This window comes from Oryzias latipes, chromosome 7 (assembly GCF_053564925.1).
Source record: "Oryzias latipes strain Hd-rR chromosome 7, Olatipes_Hd-rR_3.1".
In the NCBI taxonomy this organism is placed as follows: domain Eukaryota; kingdom Metazoa; phylum Chordata; class Actinopteri; order Beloniformes; family Adrianichthyidae; genus Oryzias; species Oryzias latipes.
This window is the reverse complement of record NC_136243.1, coordinates 19,333,118-19,354,339: the sequence shown is the minus strand read 5'-3', so window position 1 is coordinate 19,354,339 and position 21,222 is coordinate 19,333,118. Positions and strand designations below refer to the sequence as shown.

Genomic DNA, 21,222 nt, shown 5'->3' with positions numbered 1-21,222 from the left:
GAATAGAAATAGTTGAGGGACAACACACACACACACACATACACATGTGTTTATTTAAAAAAGTAACATATTTGACAGGATGTCACACTTTATCCTTTAATGGTGAAACATTGATCAAAGGGCAAAGAGAAAAAATGAGTTCTTGAACACAAACTGAGCTGTAATCCTGTTAGCAGTGCAGCTAGTATGGGATTCTGAGCTCATACTGCTGCTGAGATTGATGTCAAGAAGAGAAAAAAACAGACAGTTGTCCACTTTAGGAATAAAAGAGGAAACAAATTGTGCATTCCATCAGTATTTTCCTACTTTTGGGTTTGTTGTTGTTTGCAGAGGGGGTGGTGTTGTCCATGAACAAATGTCAGATTACTAAATCACACCCTTTGCGTCAGGTTGCTACACGCTGGCAGTTTAAGACAGAGGATTTTCAGCAAGAAATCCAGTAGCACTTCACTGCACTTTTTTCTAATCCTTTTTTCCAGAATCCTCCAATGCTTCACTGCTGACGAATGCAGAAAAGATTGCTACCATAACCACCACACACACACCACAGACCACAGAATCCAGGTACGAGCAGATTTTTTTTTTCATATAATAGAAATTCTAACTCTTTTTGCTTGATAACGTTAAAAAAAATTGTTTTTATTTGCTATTTTTTCTTTTAAAGAAATAATCCAAAGTTAAAAGGAGCTCCTCCTCCACCACCATCACAAATTCAGAGCACGCAGGTAAGCAGCAAAGGTTGTAATTCTTAGGGATTTCTTTTAATATATTATCACCAGACAAAAGGAATACTGAATGAACTAGAGATGATCAAGACTTTCTAAATAAATAAGACCATAAAAACACAATGCACTTCAGTCCTTTTTCGTCTTTTATGTCCACTTTATATATTCTAGGAAATAAATTCAATTAAGAGAAAAACTACTATTTATTGTTGCCTTTTTTTGTGCATTTGTTTTTTGCAGACTTTGGGGAGTATTATTTAGCGCGGTTCAGATGTCACATCAAGCACACTGAACTTTCTCTTTTTCAATGCTTTTTTTAGTATCATCATCGCATTCCAACTTGACCTGTTTATCCGTCACAGTCAAAAATCCCAAAACTTCTGCCCTTAACTATGCCACTATTAAATCACTATTGGGATTTCTTGAAAAGTCATTGTTAATATGCTCTGAAACATTTGTAAACATTCGTGAATAATTATTTGTTCATGATTATGATTGGTTATTAATTTGTTGATGAGATTAAAATTGATGGCTTGAATCTGGGATCTGACAAAAAGACTTCAGGAAGATGTCCGAGCAATGAGCAAGGAGCACAAACAACAAACTGTTGTAGTGTCATATGTATTGCATTCAACAGAAAGAAAGCATATAAAAAAAAAATCAAAACATCAACGCTTTTTAAATAAGATAATTCAAAAACTATTTAGGGTCCATATTTAAGATAATGAAATTAAATCAATGTGACAATTTAGGTAAATTGATATTTTATTTGAGTGAATGTATTAGTTTATTCTGTGAAAACAGGCGAACTATCTTTGGGGCACACAGTTACTGGGGTGGAGCTTTTGATGAGCTTGGAAGTTTCTGGGGTCCAGCCTTTGCAGTGCCCTTCTTTTGTGATCTGTATCCCTCTCACATGCACTCACAGCATTAATTATGCATACAGTCCAAAGTATTGTTCTGCCATTGACATTTTGGTGGGAGTTTTTTTTGGGACAATGCCTGATTAGTCCTGATGTCGAAACTCACCTTTTGACTCTTTTGTACACTACAGATTAGTCATCGTCTGTCATGTTTGTGTGGCTTCACTTTTCTGTCCGTTTGTCTCACAGGATGCAGAGTTCTACTCTGTGGACCTTGAGAGGGATAGTAAAGGCTTTGGCTTCAGCTTAAGAGGAGGGTGGGAGTATAATATGGACCTTTATGTGCTAAGACTTGCAGAGGATGGGGCTGCTGTCAGAAATGGAAAGATGAGGGTATGGAACTCGAAAATGTGTTTTTCCTTGAATTTTGCACATCAGTGAAACAGCCAGCTGTTCCATTTACAAGGCTTCTGTATTTTAGGTGGGAGATGAGATCTTGGAGATTAATGGTGAGAGCACAAAGAACATGAAGCATTCACGAGCCATTGAACTGATAAAGAATGGAGGTCGGAGGGCACGGCTTGTGCTCAAACGGGGTGATGGATCTGTACCTGAATATGGTAGGTAAACATGTTAAGTGTTTGTTTGTTTTTCCCTTAAAAACTACAATTATGTAACATTTTGTACATCAATTACTCTAGAAACACTCTATTTAACCAGCCAGGGGACTATACTAAAAATTAGGACAACATATGTATTTGTTGTTTTTTTCTCCAAATGTATTGCACAAAACTAGAAGAGAAGAAACAAGACGAATTGGAATCTGCAGATTCAGTGCAGTTTCCATAAATGTAATGTTAGCAAACACAGCTGATTATTGAAACATTATCACTGGTATCAACCAAAAAATCTTGCAGTTATGCAAAGGAAAAGAACCAGACTAAATGTTTACAATGGTAAACTGTAGATGGTAAAGATCTTTAATAGTTGCAAACTGTTAGTTGAGAATGCAGTGAAATTTGGGGGATTTTAGGCTCTTAAACTTTTATGTTACAGTGGAATTTTCTTGTCCTTCACAACAAACTCCTTCTCCTCTCTAGTGACATACTGTAAAAACCACCTCTTGTCTATTTTATTTGTTTTTTCTTCTCTACTCGTCCTTTTTCTCTGATCCTTTCTTGTTGCTGGGCTCTTCCTCGTCTTTCCAGCGATGATGGCTCCTCATCTCGCTGTTGGTACATTGAGGAATGACAAGATGGGAGAGCCCTGTTTCTACCTAATGGGCCAAAATCAGACAACGGTTTGTAGTCAAAAGTCTGTCCCGCTTCCCTCTCCCTGTGATCTTTTTTCTTTCAGTTTCACGCTCCCTTTGTTCAGCTTATTCCTGTGTGCATCCCATTTGCGTGCTTACATTGTAAACATGCTTTGTGTCTTGTTGTGCTTGACCTAAACTTTACTTTTAATTTCCGTGAGTCCATGCACTTTCCCCTTTGCCAGCCCTAGATCAGATGTTTTTGATGGAACTAACCAGTGACGTGCAGTCAGGAGAGGCAGGTGAGGCACAGCCTCACCTGTCATTATGGGAAGAAAAGAGAACAAATAAATTCAATTATTATATTTAATCAGTAAGTTGTGCTTTGCGGTCATTTTCCATTTAAATGTACCATTTTTGGGTGTTTTTTCTTTTCAAAATCGCTGAATTTCCGCATTTGCCGTTCAGATACTAAGTGACGTGCGATGAGGCACCAGCCCGCTGAGCCTCACCTTGGATTGCGCAATACCTATGCAGTCAGACGGTACTGCTGTCTCTCTGTATGTCGGTTCAATCACTTGTACTATATGAGCTGAGTTTAAATAATTTAGCAGATGTATATGATGCACAGTGCTTGTTTTTATAAATAACTGTATGTGAGGGACGTGTTTCTTGTGCTGAGCGCTAAACGACGGCGAAAAAGCCGCTGGGTGAGGCCAGCAGTTCTCGTGCCTCATGTTGCAGTTCTCGTGCCTCATGTTAGGGGGCGCCGGTGAGCCCTGAGATTATGACGCTAAAAAATACTAGAAGAAGTGATAGGAAGCGGCAACTCATTTTCTTCAGAAGGAGCGGCGTATGGACTTTATTTACAACTAAAGGTAAGACGATAATAACGTTTGTGCTTTTTTCTATGCTGCAGTTTGTATATGAAAAAAAACATGTTGAAATTATATTTTAAACAAAACGTTAACTGTTGTCAATCAAATGGTGAATAAGCTACTCAGTTATTTATACTCATGGTTCATATGTTTGTAAATCTGACTGATGACGTCAGTGCCTCACCAGCCATTAACCTCACCGCACGTCACTGGAACTAACTTTATGCCACTGCTCATCACACTGCTGCCGCAATGGCAACCTGTCTGACTTAACAGATTTCAACAACTTTTTGTTTTTCTGATTGTTCTTCCAGTTGATTTACATTCACCATCTTGTTCTGAATGGTTTTTTAGGTGCCTGCTGTGCCATTAATAACCCGTGCCCTACACTTGCTGATGTGTTGTTCCTGCTGTTGTTGCTGACATCACCTTGTGTTTCAACCCACAGCCCCATAGAGAAAAAAAAAGCCTAATGGATTCATAACTCAATGAGGCTTTTTTGTGTTTATGTCTCACACATTACTTTAGATTATTCAGATTATTTGTGGGAATATTTGCAGCACATGATGCATAATTTCCATAAATATCTGCATTGACTTTGTGTCATGTCAATGCAAGAGCTCACCACAAGTCATGTGTGATGAACATGTTGATGGCATGTTTTCTGCAATTAGCTTTGTTCCTCTGAGATGTGGTTCTGTTTAATATACCTCTCTGTCTTCATCCTCCCCTGCAGACAGCAGCAGTGACGGGTACCCTTCCACATCCAGGGCACAAAACACTCCGGAAGTGAGAATGCTGCCACCCAACAGCCGATATTACACTTCATTGGAGTCCAGCTATCAACCAGATCTTCACAAACATTCACGTCTGGAGGAGTCTTCACGTGGCAGAGATTTGGACAGAAACAGGGACAAGGTTGGGTCAGAAGAGATGGACTACCGAGACCGACAATTTAACCTCCATCCTCATCACACCTGGAATAACAGTCACAGTCAAAATATCCCCAGACAGCAGTCTCCCAACAGTAATGGTAGTAGCAACGATGACAAGAAGAGCAGAGGCCGCAAAGTCAAGAAGTCGGAGTCCGAGAGCGGCATCTCCAAACTCCTCAAGACTCTGAGGAAAGACAGTTCGGGAAAAAAGGCTGCAGCTGCCGAGAGGCTCAGGGGGAAAGAGCTCTCAAGTTCTACCATTGACGCAAGTTTTCATTCACAGCGTCGCGGCTCCCTCGATCGCTCACCTACCAGGAAGCGCACCTCGTCTCCAGATCGACGACGGGCAAAATCCATGGATCGCAGGGCTGACCGTTCCCATCATGACCACACACCTGAGAGGGAGCAAGATGATGGTGGGTTCCTCTCTGTCACACCTGAACGGAAGTTCTACGAACGGAGGCTCCTCAAGGACTCTCAGATGCCTGAGCGACTCAGCAAGGCTACGCCCCCTGAGTGCACCAACAACGGGGATTCCTCTTCCCTTAACAGGGGCCGAACGTATGATAGAGCCAGGAAGAACGAAAATCTTCTCAGAGACTCCTCCCCAGAGAGGCATCGGATGAACGGAACGATGGAGAGACGATACAAAGCGGAGCGGGACTCTTCCCCTGACAGCAACTACAGCCGCGATGAGCTGAACTATGCAGCAGCACCTAGACTGAACGACTACTACAGCATGATGAAGAACAATGCTGCACACAACCATGCTGCTGGTAACAACACAAGATATAAGAATAATGCAGTGGGTCACAGCTCAAACCACATCCCCGAGCCTAAAAGAAAGTTGTACAAAGAAAGCCCAAAAGACCTCAGCATCTAGAGCAGAGATTCCCCTCACCGCTCTCTCCTCTGTCAGTGCAAGCTGTGTACCATACACTGGTTTATTAGTTTACTTAACTACTTTGATCCCGTTCTGAGATTCTTAAAACAGCAGAAGTACAATCCTTCTATCAGTTTGTACTGATTGTTTTGTCATTGTTCTAGTTATTTTGAACATAAAATTGTTTTTTTTTGTAACATAGTAAAGGTATTGTATGTGCCTGCATATGAAATCAGTGATTTTGCTTTTGGAAGGCGTTGCAGACATTAAATATGTGTTCCCTCAGAGGTCTGAGCCATGCATCAGTTTGTTGGTAATTCTAACCTTTGAAACTTGTTTTTAGCTTATTTGAAGATAGCTTCATTACTCCTCAGTTGCGTTACTGAACAAGCTATAGCACAAGAAACAACAAAAACTGCGGAAATCACAAGGATGTTGACGCAAAAATCACTAACACACGTCACAAAACTATGTTGTGTTTGATCGTTATTTATTTGTTTCATTTGGCACATTATTTGAGCAAACAAGGTTAAATCTAAAGATGAGTAGAACTATAAGCACGGTCTGTGTCCTTTGCATAATATGTTTGACAGCATACCTGCCCTTTACCCAGAAACCATTGGCATAAGTTCAATTTGGACGACAAGAATGAAAAAAAGTAATGCGAATAGCAATGGTGTATTGTTCTTTTTTATTTATTATTTTTTGCTTTCATTGTGGTCTCTTCAAAAATGACCCCTATACACTTCTGTGTATTGATATTGTTTGATGGATGCTCGTCTCCCCTTCTGGCAAAAGTGTTCTCTGATAAGGGAAAAGGAGTTATCCAAAGTTGCCGATCATCCAAACCCCAACTCATTTATTTCAACAATTGTGCATTATGACATAATACCAGCTGAAGCTGCCATAGTGGATGACTTTTTAAAGCATCCAATAAATGAATGAAATAAAATTAAATAAAAAATGTACGGTAAACTATCCCAAGATGCATGTGTAAAATATTCAGTGTCGTGTAACCACTTTATCTGGCAGGTCTGAGTGAGAATAATCAGCAAGGAACACACATAGTAATGCCCCGGAAACTAATCCCTAAAATTTAGTACACTTGGATTCATTGACTGGCCACCTCCTGGGTCCTGTTCAAAGAGCTGATGTGGTTTGTTGCAGTGGTCCCCTATGAAGAGTTCTGGTACAGGTGGACAATTAATCTGCTGTGCTGAGCCACGCTGTTATACCACTGGAGTCTGACTGCTGCTTTTTAGTGTAATTTGTGTGTGTGTGTATTTTTTTTTTTCATTAAGAACTAAAAATATAATGGAGAATCCACACCAAACACACTGGTTCATCACTTTTGCCACTGTACTACTGTAGTTATTAAAAACTGGAGAGAAAAAAATGTATGAAGAAGTTGGCGATCACCTGTAAAGAATATCCCCAATATGACTGCTAGAAAGCTGTCGAGGAATGAAGTGTTGCCTTTTTCTTGTACAAAAGAGAAATTTATGAAAAAACCTCGTTGGTGAGGAATGTGATATTGTGTTTATTTTCAGAAATGGACCTGATGATTTATGAGAAATATGTTGATTTACTCTGGATCAGGTATGCAAAGACATTTTAAAATGAGACTTTATTTGGTCAGTCAGAAACTGTTGGTTTGACTCTGTCAGTGGTTAGCCTGCCTTTGTATTATAAAGCACTTGTATGCAGTCTGTGTTCTTCAAGCATTATTTCTTGCTATGTGCTCTAGACATAATGCCGTCTCTGTGTTGATAAAAGCAGTACATGTATATGGGCCAATCTTTTTTATATAACTATGCATATATAAATACTACATTGTTCATAGCTTTATTTGACCCATGAAGCTACACATAACATTAGTCAAAGTACAAGTAAATGTGGACTTATCCAGCTTCTTTCCTTGAGATGGATTACAATGTATATGTAGCTATCAAAAAAAAGTCTGTGAATGCTATTTTTATTATCAAATAAAGTTTTCCATACAAAACTCAAAAATATTTCATTTGTTTTGATATCTGGATGTCTCTATACTACTTTTTTAATCTTTATCCCTTGTGCTATCTTAGATGACCCCACCCTTACATTGACGTGTTCTCCCTACCATGACAAAGGTGGATAAAGGTGAAAAGGATTTCATGTAATCCATGGACACCAGTGAAGATCAAGAATCATTGAAGAAAAATGGTTCAGTGCACTGTCCAGTGGGTCTAGATGACCCAACTCCCAATGTTAAAGTGCCAAGGATACCACAAGGGTTACAGTGTAACAAAATAGTGTAAGATTTAAAATAATTCATCTTAAATATATATTATATGCCTACATAAAGCATGTCAAAATATGCTCTCTGTTGAACATTCTGTTTTGATTATTAAATGCTTTAGATTTATTTATTTTTTACATACATTAGATCATATATTTTTGTGACACTTTTCCAACAGTTGTGACTTTCAGTTTTTTTTATTTTGAGGTTGTTTTTTTTAGGCTTATCTGAACTTTTAGGCAGAAGAACTAGATTTCAACAGAAGATTCAATCAGAATGATATCAAAATGTGAATGTAATCAGCTATGTTATCAAATATATTGATGTACAGTTGTACAATAATTTGGTTTAAGAGAAATTAGTTTGTGATAGTCAACCCTACAAAGAAAAGCATAGTTTCATAGAAAATCTATTTTGATACTGTTTAAATCAGTAAAAAACATTTTCATAATCCAGAATAAAGATTATAAAAAATAGGAAAGCATTTTAAAATAACAAAAAAAAAAGTGTAAAGGAAAAGCACCAACTCATCTCCTATTTTCTTCCTTTGTGTCCAAAAGCTGTGAATTTAAATTGACTAAACCTTGGAATTAACTTCTACATCAAAAAATGTATTTTAACGCTTTCCTATACTAACCACTTCTTATCTTGAGCATTTTTGCACTAAAGTTACATCAAATACATGTGGCATTGTCTTTGGCTATAAGCCACACAGACACAAACAAGATAAGCAGTTGCATAAGACCTTTTTTAGAAACATAGTCCAGCAACTGTTTATTTTTTTCAATAATTTGGGCCAAAAATGAAAAAGCTGGAGAAATCCACCCAGTTAGATGTACATAAACCTGTATGGCCTCACAGAAAGGACCTGTCAGAATGAGGCGCAGCTCTGTTTTGTGCCAGCAAAGAGAACTGTTTTATGTCCATCAGAGTCCTACAGCGGGGTAAAATATTGAAACAAATTTCTTTATAAGAGAAAAAAAATAAACAGGACAAACAATCATTTTAGTTCTATTTAGAAAGTGCTGTACTAAATAAAGCTAACTTCAGGCAAACATTTGAGGGTTGCCAAAATATTCTCCAGTTTTGTGTAAAAATGTCATTACAGATTTTAACTAATGCTTGGATTTTCTTTTTGTGCCAATCTGTACCTATGAAAATGTTGTTTTATTGCATTCTTATTTTCATCTCATAAATGAACTTCAATCTTTATCGGTGTCCATGGTAAGACATTTTCTAATTTATAAGATCCAAAATTCACTTGGGAGCCTGTGTTTGTACAGTTTGCATTAAGGTTAGTAATATCCATTACCAGTAAATTTTCTGGAGCTGCTCAACAGTGGAATGGTTATTCCACAGCAGTAAGGGCCTGGTTCAAATCCCAGCTGGGTCCTATTTTGTTTAGGGTTTTCATTGTGCTGAGGTTGCAACCCAGTGACTCAGCAGGACTAAGCAGGTATAAAGGATGAAAGGATGGATACATCTTTATTTCCCCTACTATTTTTAACCCAAGTATTAATCATCGGATAAAGCTGTTGATGAATGTATGTCCATCCTGGATTGTAAAGTTTATAATCCCTTTTAATAACTTAAGAAACAAATATAAGGTGACCCATGACTGAGCTGAGATTAATGGAGTTTTGCATGTCCTACTTAAGAGTCAACAAACACTTCTGATGGCACCTTTATTCTAAACTGCTATAGTATTAGAAGTGTAAAAACTGACTCAAGACATTAATGCATTCTGAATAGATCATTCACATTTATTTATTTGATTAAATATTCTACAGTCACATTAACTTTGCCACCCAAGTTGTAATTAAAACATAAACAGAATGAATCATTTGCAAAGTGCGATTTATTTTTTTTACATTGCCTTGATTACATGCCTCTACATTCAAAAATAAGCCAGTATCATATAGGATCCAACTGTGAAAGATTAACATTATTTCTTTTCTTCTCAGGAAAAAAATAATCACAGATTATTAAGTTGGATATTCTGTACATACAGGAACAACTCTGTAATGGGCTGACCTTTCCTGCAACTGTCTTTTAGTTGAACCAACTCATTTGTAAAAATACAAAAAGGAAGTTATTTCTGTAGACATTAGCCTGCAGTCGTTTCCCTGGGGGAGCAGAAGTCTTCTTCTTGGATAGTGGATCATGAAACCTTTGCTTGATGTTGCTTTTATGCAGGGGACACAGAGCTTGAGGAGACAGATGAGGCCTCGGTCTTGGAAGCAGTAGTGGAGGCTCCCTCCTCCTCTTCAAAGGGATTCTTCCCACAGCACAGGGTGGTGATCATGCAGTTGCGGAACTGCTTGTTCATGCAGATGTAGATTGCTGGGTTGTAGATGGAAGAACTCTTGGCAAAGAAGGCTGGGATGGTCATGAAGAGTGGCCCGAATTCAGAGCCCTGATTTGTGAAGATGTACCAGGCCACACTGGCATAGGGAAGCCAACATACCAGGAAGCCGATGACCATGATGACAACCATGCGGGTGACTTCCCTCTCAGCTCTCTGGGTGGTCTCAGACTCCTGCTGGGCAGCAGCAGCCTCCTTGACAGCGCAGAGCAGACGGCCGTAGCAGAAGAACACAACGATCAGTGGAATTAGGAAGTGGCAGACGAACATGTAGACAACAAAGGACTCGTTGTTGAAGCCCTCTGCACGGGTGTAGTAGTCGACTCCACATGAGCACTGCATGCCCTCTGGGATGTAACGAGACCAGCCGACGAGAGGGGGCACGGCACAGGAGGCAGCCATGATCCAGGTGAAGACCAAACCCATAATAGCATGATTCTCACCAAAGCGGAAGTTGCTGATGGGCTTGCAGACAACCACCCATCTCTCAATAGCCAGAACAACCAGTGACCAGAGACCAATTTCACCACCAAGGGTAGCAAAGAATCCTTCCAGATTGCAGCCGAGACGTCCAAGGACAAAGTAGCCGTGCATGGAGGTGTACATCGTTGTAGTGAATCCTCCGAACACCATGAAGAGGTCGGCCACCGCGAGGTTTAGCAGGATGTAGTTTAGAGGGGTTCGCAGCTTCTTGTGTTCGAGGGTGACGTAGAGAGTGAGGAAGTTGATGGGGAAGCCAACCAGGATGAGAAAAAACATGTAGGCACCCAGAGCAGCATAGGCTGCTGGGCTGACAAGGTAATACTGAGGATATTCATAAGGACTCCGGACAATGCCGGTGGTGTTCACCATAGGGACATAAAAATATGGTCCCTCTGTGCCATTCATGGTTGCGGCTTGCGGTTGCTATCAGCCCCTCGGTGGTGTTTCTTCTGGCTGTTCGGGAGCGAGATGGAGATGGACCTTGCTACAAATGGATTCTGTGGCAACTATCGGGCTTTTAAAAAGGCACACCTTGGATTATCACTTTCCAAATCCGTCAGCACAAATTGATTTAGGCCACAGTTAATATCTAATCCAGCCGTCACTGCAAACATAACTGAACACTCATCAAGATATTAAGGTTACACCTGTCATGAACTTCTTGATTGAAACCTACCGCAAGAATTACATGCAACTGTTTAAAGAAGAGCTTATTTTTACAACCAAATTAGAAGTCATAATTAGGGGTTATATTTGAATAATCAATCTATTACTTGCACATCTACAGGTTTCCTTAAGATACAACTAATACATTTCACACTTTAAACAACTATTGCTTGCGAGATAATCCACATTCTTCTTTGTCACTGCAAAACTTTAACAGGTTGCATCTATATCTAGTTAGAGTTGCAAGGTAATGGGGTTGATTTTCCTTTTGTGGAAAGAAGCAATAAAACAAACCAATATTTTTTGTTAAAATCAGAATATAACACAGTTTAGACACTAAACGAAGAATATTGTCCATCTGCAAAACAAACTCTAGCCATGCATTTTTCATTGGGGAGATGCATAAACAGGTTTATGAGCTCATACTATCAGTCAAAAGGAGGCTGTGGCTCAGCAGAGAAGGTGGTAGGGAAGATGTTGTCAAGTAAACATTACTTCAAAAGTGATGGGGCTGTACACATGGAGCACATAGTGTTGGTGAAGTACAGGTTTGTAGTTAAAAATACAAACATGAGCCCAAACACCCCCAAAATAAAAGACCACATTTATTCAAAAAATAGCTGTATATTTAGCTTTAACAGTGAAGCTTGTTCATGATTTAACTTTCCCTATATAAAGAGTGTTTTCTGAGAGACACTGGTAAAACATGAACACCAGTGTCCTGACCTTTATATCACCAGAACAGTTGTTGAAAGTTTCTAAAAATATGTGAAAGTCTGGATTAGTAATGTGTCAAGCAGTCATTAAGTGTATTATACTGAAGGTAGAGCAGAGGCCTTGGCATTGCTGAGTGGCAGACTATCTCAGCTGTTGGTAAAGAGCTCAGCACTTTCCTAATGGGTATTGTATTAAAGAGATTTGGAGCTTATAGCTGTGTCCCTCTCACAAGCCTGGGATGGATTTATTTCTGCAGAGGGTCACTCTCACTTATTCTGCTGTAAACTCACATATAATTATTTTATCTTAGTTTTTTAATAAAAAATATCTTATATCTCACCCATATACTGACCTTTTTCACCATTGACATTTGGTTTGGTATTAAAGGATTGACATGTTATTCTAGTTTAGCAGAAATCACTTTTATTATTTGGTCAATAGCAAAATGTTCTGACGGTTTTCCGTTGAGGCCCACTTTTTTAGCCATGATTTAAATGTAAAACTTTCTTTGGATGGCAAGTGTAAAATCTTTGACAACTTTGCAAGACAAATGACACCTTTTAAGGAAATGCATTGTATTTAACTTGCACCACTTATTTAAATCTAAAAGTACAAATAGTTACTGCAGATTTGTATTGCAATGCAGTTGTGTTTTGTCTCAATTAGTCGTCTGGGTTTGATCCTTTTAATCCTAAATAACTATGTTAAGAATAAATTGTGTTACGAGTACGGTAGTATAACTAATGTAAGATCTGTGAAGTTTTACAAATTTTAAATGCAAACCAAAAAAATAGTTTTTACATTTATCTTAACTTTCAAAAATATGCATTATCTTTAATTCAACGTTAGAATTTCAACATAACTTACTAGAAAACTAGGGGTGTAATGATTAATTAATGAATCGACCTGTAAGTTGTTAATCGAATCGACCTATACCATTATAAAATAATATAAATCGATTATGATTGAAATTGGAAAATACCATTTGGATTGAGACAGTGTTTTTTTTATGATAACGTAGAAATGAACAAGTGCATCACAGTGGACAACACGTGGTGGCAGCAAAAAATGATCAAGTCGTCATTTCAGTCCAATGTATCGAAACACAGAATTTTGCAAAGATGTGACTATACAGTGAGGTAGAATGTTCTTTGTGTGTGTGTGTGTGTGTGGGTGTGTGTGCGTGTGTGTGTGTGGGTGTGTGTGTGTGTGTGTGTGTGTGCGTGTGGTAGAATGTTCTAATAATGTGTTTGTATTATTTTAACGTGGAGAAACACAGTTGACTGAACTTTATGAAACTAAAGGGTGAATGAATTTGCCATTAATTCTTGTTTACTTGTTTGTATTTAACACTGAATTATCTTTTTTAAAAAAATACAAGTAAACTGGAAAACTTTCCCTGCACTCCCGGCCACTTGTGGGCAAAGGCAGGGGACTACCTGGACAGGTCACCAGTCTGTCGCAGGATAGAATGTCCACAAACACACACGCATTCACTCTCACTCTCACACCTAGGGACAATTTAGAGTTGCCAATTAACCTATGAAGCATGTTTTTGGATAGTGGGACATAGCCGGAGACCCCCGGAGAGAACCCATGCATACACGGGGAGAACATGCAAACTCCACACAGTAAGGTCCCCCACTGATGTTGTTTTTTTTTTTTTTTTTCATGTCCCCCAGCCGGGACTTGAACCGGAGGCCTTCTTACTGTGAGGCAAGAGTGCTAACCACTGCGCCACCGTGCAGCCAAGTGGCCGGAATAGGCTCCGGCAGCCCTGTGACCCCGAAAGGGGTAGGAAAATGAAAAAAAATGAATGAATTTCCCTGCACTGTTCAGTACCCAGGTATTTATCTCTGAAGTCTCACTGGTTAAAGTTTTGGTTAAAGATGTCCTGGATTTATTGTAGGTCTGTGAATCAGAAAATTAACCAATATCGACTATGAATTGTATTAGTAACCACTAAAAATGATATGAATTAACTCATTCTTAAAATGAATCAGTACACCCCTAGAGAAAACAATTAGTTATTTATGTCTAACCCTGTATGAAAAAACTGTAAAAAATTGCCCCCTTTCAACCAGTAATTGGTTATGAAACTTTGAGCCTTAAGAATAGCAGTAATGAGATAACTGCTGATCCTGCTATGACTTAATTTAACTATGGAGTCACTTCGAAACCTTATGGCTAGAAAATTTGCTCAAGATTTGAATATGAAATTAACAGCATCTACTTTAGGAAGATTCATTTTTTCTTTGGTTGGTAAGTTATGTTGAAACACATTAGTATTTAACTTTAACTGTCATTGGAACAATTACAGCAAAATTAATAAGTACAACAAATTTTTACGTGATTTGTTTGTTGTGCTGCTTATTTCAAAGTTTATTTCTTTCTTTTTAGTTTTCTGCTAAAGGTTGTCAGGTAAACTGTCCTTTCTTGGGACTGGAAGAGCATGGCATGTGTGGCCGTGGGATTCCAAAGCCCCGGATGTGACTGCATCATATAAACCCTCGTATTCATAAGCCGTATACAAGACCAATGCCTCAACAGTGACATCAAGTGATGAAGTTATGACACCACACATATTGAGCAGGATTGTAAAATAATAAAATAATAATAATCTTCTCAAACAGAAGAGAATACATTTAAATTTATCATTTATCAAAATTGACTGTATGTGTATTTAATTTTCTATTCCACCTGCACATAGACATATTAGAAACTAACATAATATTCATTGTTTTGTCCTTTTGTCATTTTGAGGTGGGTGCACTGAATACAATTTTTTCTTCCTCAATAACTTGATCACATAGTGTCAATGTAAAAAAATGTTGTAAAAAAAGTGAAATTTAGAAAATTCTTGCAAGATTTTAGGAAAATAATGCAAAAATAAATGGGAAGTCTGTTGGTTTTATGGATTTTGGTGAAATAAATAAAAAAGCTTTTTTAATGTCTGGTTTTGTTTTTTTGTTGTTTCTCTTTTGCCAGTCTCTCCATGCCTGCTGTGGAATGAGCCATGCATTCCCTTGAGCTTCCCCTGACAAGCTGCTGCTTTTCAAAAACAGCATGTTGAGTCCACACTGGGATGCTGCTGTTGTGCTTCCCCCAGGAAAAACAAACTTCAAAAAAGGAAAAAGAAAGATTTTTTTCAAGAAAGTACAAAATAAGCTAATAAAATGGTAATCTGTATTGCCATTTGAAGAAAATATAGTATGTTAACTTAAACACATTTGGCAGAGAACCCACACTTAAAGGGACTCAGACCACTCACAAGATAATTGGGGAGCTTTTATTAGTATATATTTGTTATAGAGTGGGTGGGGGCAAACTATTTAGCATTCTGCAAGTTGTACAAGATGAGGTCTGTAATGTTCATTGTAACTACAATTCAACTGTAAGAGACAAAATGTAAAAAAATAAGTTAAAAAATATGCTGTTGATTCCCTTTCAGTATATCCCATCAGGGGTCCCCACAGTGAATCAGCTTTCACTGATTTACACATTGTGGTTTGGCAGACAGTGTTCATGCCAGATCTGCACTTTCTGACACAACCTGGGCTGGGAACTGGCACAGGGAGACTCAGACGTGTGCCCCCTTGTGACTTCATAGTTAGGAAGTAGTGCAAAGGGTTTTATTTTGACCACGGACCAACACTGAATAAAGTTCATCATGCCCACTGGAAAGCAAACCGTGGTTTCCCATGAGCCAGTCCTACACTTAGCCAACTGAGCCGTCCAGCTCCTTACAATGCAAAAATAATTTTGAAAATTACTTTGATGGATTTTTTAACAGTTCATTTGTCTAATGGGGAAAAAAATAAGTATTTAGTTTCCTAGATCAGTGTTTTTCAACCTTTTTTGAGCCACGGCACACTTTAACCCTGACAAAAATGATGATATGTGATTAAGCCTTCAAGAATGATTGGCGGAGACAGTTAAAGGGGCGGGACTTTTCCTTACACAGTTATAGCTGCAGCTAAATCGCGGTACTGTGATTCTTATCAAAATGTCTTTAATAGAATTAAATAAACACAAAGAAAAAGTAATTTTAAGATCTTTTATATTCCTAACTACTCAGTGTTTTATCAGGGCCTGTTTGGATGAACAAAGAGCTGATTTCCTGGAGATGGAAAATGTTTTTAGATCAGTTAATGAGGGCAATTTCTCCACGGCGCACTTGACCATCTCCCACGGCACACTAGTGTGCCGCGGCACACTGGTTGAAAAACACTGTCCTAGATAATCCAGAAGAGATCTGAGAGAATGTCATGTGGTCAGATAAGACTAAAATGGAACTTTTTAACTCTGCTTGTCATATTTGGACTAGGAAGAATGCTGCTTTGCAAAAGCCTGCTTCTGTAAGGAAGAAACCTGGCTGGATCTTCCAGTGTAACAATAATGCTAGACAAATCGACAAGGCAAGAAAGGACTGACTACGTAAAAAGCATTTTAAGTTTCCCGAGTGACCTAGCTATTCTCTGAACTTAAATCCAATAAAGAATCCGTGAGTAGTTTGGAAAACTGGGTTGCCCAACGACAACCCCAAAAACATTACAGATGAGAAATAGCAGCTACGATTTGCGCAAACCTACTGAAGACCCACAGGAAATGCTTGACCACCGTTTGACCTTTAGCAGAGGCCTGCACAGTTTCTTAGCTTTTTCCTGTGCTTTTCAGGGTAGAGATCTCAATTTTTGTTCCTGGAATCTGATGAGCCATTCTTCCAGTTTGGGGTCACAGCTCTGAGTGTTCCAAGTACTAAGGTGACCACTGTTGTTTTTACCTTCCACATTTTTCTAGCTCTTTTTTTTGCCCTTTGTATTTCTCAATCTTCTGACATTTCTTTGTCTGTTATCATTTCCAGTTGCTCCAGTTGTTCTATCACTACAGCCTTTTTAGCTGTCTTGACCAGCACTACCATGTCCGGTCTATTACCCATACTGTTCTGTCTGTTTGTATCTGGAGATCAGCAACTACTTCCATTTTCCAGTGGTATATACACGCAGAGTTTGTGCATCCATCCACGATGGTTCCTGTTCTTCCCTCTTCCTTCTTCTTTGGGTTTCTGCCTCCTGAGGTATTCGTTAAGCTCACCATCACTTGGCCATCTTCTTGACATCTTCCTGGATCTTTATTGTTTCATCTTGGATAATGGCTCTGGTGCTTACTTATTGACAATCTCCCTCCTTCTGCTTTAGGCACCGTCTCAAGGTTTTCAATTTTTGGGAGAAACTATTCATGCATTGTAAAGTACAAATGTATATAAATAACATTTGTAAAGTGTCACATATTACTAAAAGCCTTTATTTTGGATACATTTTAATCTGAAATTTCTATTTTCACAGCATAAATGTGAGCATAAATGTGAACATGATAAAATTTGCATCTGTTTCTGTTTAGAGATAAAAGCTTGTTTTTAGGACTGAATTTTTAAAACTTTAAAGCTTTAATTTAAAGGACTTTTAGGATATAACTATTACTGTAAGTAAAAGCTAAACACATTTCCTCATACTAGTATTGTTATTATCATTGGTTTTCATGCATGACTGATGTCAGTCATGTCAGTTTTTAAATTGTGTTTTAGTACTGAGGTACAATTATATATTTAAAAAAATAGAAAACTAGTCACAGGAAAATACATGTATTCATAAATTACATTGGTACTTCATTTATTTCACTATTCAGACACTCTCAAAGCTTACTGAATACATCTATCACTTTGGTCATTGAAATTAGAGAAAAAAACTCAGCAAAGAAAAACATGTTTATTTTAGGATAGCTAAAATAAACATTGACAGCAAAATCGTTTGTTTATGTTTTCTAGAGCTAAATTCTACAAGTCACTTTTAAAATTGCTTCTTAAAGATAATTTATGGAAAATTTGAGCAATATGTGTTTAAAATATGAGCCCATTGACTTTCACATGATGCTTCTTAGACAAACAACGTTTTGTTTATTATTACAGGAAAATGGTTCAGGAAATTACAAAGCAGGGAGTTGAAGGAGTACGGTACATTGAAATATTTCTGACAACAGTTTATGTAGAAAACCGAGTCCTTTTTGCATCTTTACTAAACTTTATGCTATTCTTAAAATGTTTGTTTTCAACCATTTTTCAGACATTTTCTAAGACTTGACAAAAGTTTTAAACATCAGGATATTAAGTTTCCACCTATCAATGTAGCAAGCCTAATTAAGAGTTATGTTCCTGATAAACTGGTTTGGTAAATGTAATATTGCCTAATGGCGACACAACCTTCTAGAGAATGAATGTTGATTCTTAAAAGGACAAATGAGTGGGCTGAGCGTGATGCTCTCTCACTCTGCCCACAGGAACTCTCTTGCTGACTGACCGGTGGAGAAGAGGGAACACTGTGACCAGGACATGGCACATTCCACACCTCCAGCTCCCACATAAATTTCACACTGCCGAATTATACATCATCAGGCCCGTAAAAACAAAAATAACCCAGGCTCGTCGCTCGTCTCTCGTCTGCTTAGATTCATTTAAGATTCCATAAGAAATAACTCGTACCTATGTGAACAGATCTATTTTTTTGTGAAGATTTTGTTAAGGCTTAGTTCAAGCCTATTAGTTAAGTTTAGTAGTGAAATTGGTAGTAAGAAGCCAGTGAAATATTTTGAAAGTAGGATTGCATCTTGTTTCATTCTTTTAGCATTCAGATTATACAATCTCTTTCTTTGTTCAGTCATCAGTCTACAACCCATTACAGAGTACATTTTACGGATTAAAATTTTTTTTTACGGTGCAACAAATCATTTTTTACTGTTTTAACATAAACACCTGAATAAATTAAACAGGTTTGTGATATAAGTAAACCTCAAATTCTTTGTGAGTGCACATTATTCGGATGAGTTTAAATTGGATTTTTTTTTAACATTTCAGTAGCTTTAGCACCAGTAACAGCATTTTTTTTGGTGGAAAATTACAGAAGCAAACATACATTTTTTAGGTTTGCTGACTGACATATTAGTGTGTTGCTGCTGTCAAACTACATTTTTCTCCACCCCCTGAGTTAATTCAAAATTAAATTAACTCAAATCCAAAGCTGAAGAGAGAGAAGCCATTGTGGGCTGCAATGTAAGCTTCTTGTTTACCAGCAGTGGGAGCTGTTTACCTTTAGAAAGCAGGAGAAGTTGTTCACATTCTGCATCCTTATTGATTCCACCGAAATTGACTGAGGCAATATTTGCATCTTGTTGCCGAATTACAACCAGCATTATAGGCTTTTTGTCTAGCCGCCATTTTTAAATCCATTATTCACAATAGATGCTGTTGCGGAGCTTTCCTTGAATCTTAGTAATTTGCACCTGATGAATGTTTGTATTTTTAAATGTTGTAACACACTTCTTTTTTTGACCTCTTTACCACAAATGGAAATTGTCTATTACATGGTTTTCTTGAACCTCTTATCATGAGGGCTGCTTTATTTGTCCAGAGGAGCATTCAGGTTTTTTCACTCATTTGAAGTGCCGAGATAAGGAGGGAGGTGTTGTTGCAGCTTCCTTGAACGCTGCCTGCAGGAAATCAAATCATGCTGAATCAACAACATCTGCTCTGTGCTGGGATTTGTGCAAAGCTACTGATTATGTGCTATTAACTGTTCACAGGTTGGGAATTCTTTCAAAGAATTATTTTTACCAAAAGCTGTCTTTAGTGTGAGAGAAGCAAACTGCAAGATTATGGAGTACATAGCTTTTTGCATTTCCTGATATATAAACTACAAACTCTCTTTCTTTCACCAGATTCTTTAAGAAAGGGTTTTTACGTTTCACAGCAGTTCTTTTAGTTGACATACATGTATTCTGAAATGACGTGTCTGTGGCTACCTTATACCGCCCATTGTTCATGTTTGACAACTGAAAAGAAATTAGCAGTCTTTGGTATGATTCATCATCTTTCAGTCGACTGGTTGCTAAGGTGATGAATCCACAGTGCATGTGCAGAGAGCTGAAATCCCGTGGAGTGTGTGGAGAGTAATGCCCTCAGTTTAAAAACACAGGCACACGTATGCTGCGAAAGGGGACCCAGCTGCCAGACTGGTCCTGGGTGCTAACACCCTTGGCTCAATGCTTTAGGGTTTTCACGAAAACCACAAAAAAAAAAAAAAAGATCCCAGATGCTGGAGGGTGAACCTCTCACTGTGTGCACAAATGTCAGTGTCAACAACAAACACAGACATACACACGTCCACGCACAAAACACCTCCCACGCTCTCTTCTGTGCACAATCACACAACAACCACTTCAAAGTCACACATATTCATCAGCCCTTTCCAAGCTACTTTAATGACGGCACATCATTCATATGGAAAGAAGCCCCACAGATTTTTGTGAGGCAAAGGGAAACTGTGATAGAGCAAGCCTGGACTCCACTTTGTGCTGGGTTTTTCTGTTCAGCTGGTTTTTGTTGTTGTTTGTTTTGTTGTTGGAGCTTTAAATTTGCACAAAAATACTTGAACATAAACCTTTTCAACATGATTTTACAGATTACACCACACATCCATCTGTTTGGCTGACCATAGTGGTACACCAGAGATAAACGAAAGTAGTAAAAGAGGATGTGTGAGTCAGGATTTTTAAGTTTTTTGTTTTGGTCAAATTATTTTTTAAACCATAGCTCTGGCTTTTTTCTTTTACATATATTGTTCACACATGGTCTGCCTATGAGCACTGCAGCTGATCCCTCAAGAATGTTTATTTCAGTTAGTATAAACTTATTTTATGTACTGCCTATTTCTCTCATTTTACAAATTCCTTTTTTAATGATATTTTAGTTTTATCCTTTGAATTTCAAGAATTGTGGGTCAAAAGGAATTCAAACATTTAAAATACATGAGTTTATTAGGGGGTGATACATTATTTTGTATGCATGTGTTGATGTGTAGTTTTTACAAGCAATATCTTAAACCTTTATACTGTGTTTATAAAAAGCACAAACAGAAATGTTAGCCAAAAGACCTTCAGGTATGCTTACTTAATTTTACCATCAAATATAATAAACTGGCTGACAAATAAATTGCCATGAAAATATTTGTTTTCCAAACTGGATCTGTATTTGTAAGATTCTGTGGTAGATATGAGTGAGTCCATGTCCTTGTGCATCAGTCAAAGTTCTAAATGTGCACCTGTTGAATGACCGGGCAACTATTTGTT

At 38.0% G+C, this 21,222-nt stretch overlaps 2 protein-coding genes across 23 annotated transcripts in view; one reads left to right on the top strand and one right to left on the bottom strand.

Annotated features, from left to right (window-relative positions):
- Window positions 1–7,549, top strand: part of LOC101168460 (membrane-associated guanylate kinase, WW and PDZ domain-containing protein 1) — an 82,972-nt gene extending 75,423 nt beyond the window's left edge. For 17 of the 22 annotated variants that reach the window (XM_078950502.1, XM_011477255.4, XM_011477254.4 and 14 more), the window contains 5 exons: window positions 480–564; window positions 665–725; window positions 1,838–1,981; window positions 2,070–2,208; window positions 4,455–7,549. In XM_078950502.1, the coding sequence (XP_078806628.1) occupies window positions 480–564; window positions 665–725; window positions 1,838–1,981; window positions 2,070–2,208; window positions 4,455–5,536 (1,511 nt within the window). In that variant the 3' untranslated portion in view covers window positions 5,537–7,549. Of the gene's footprint in view, window positions 1–479; window positions 565–664; window positions 726–1,837; window positions 1,982–2,069; window positions 2,209–2,796; window positions 2,889–4,454 lie in introns of all 22 variants that reach the window. The other 5 variants (XM_078950511.1, XM_078950510.1, XM_078950509.1 and 2 more) reach the window with 2 other exon arrangements.
- Window positions 7,550–9,553: 2,004 nt separating this feature from the next.
- On the bottom strand, window positions 9,554–11,116 carry rho (KFH-Rh protein). Its single transcript, NM_001104695.1, is given in 1 exon segment — window positions 9,554–11,116. A coding segment is annotated over 1 exon segment (1,065 nt). The 5' UTR covers window positions 11,068–11,116; the 3' UTR covers window positions 9,554–10,002.
- Window positions 11,117–21,222: the final 10,106 nt, after the last annotated feature.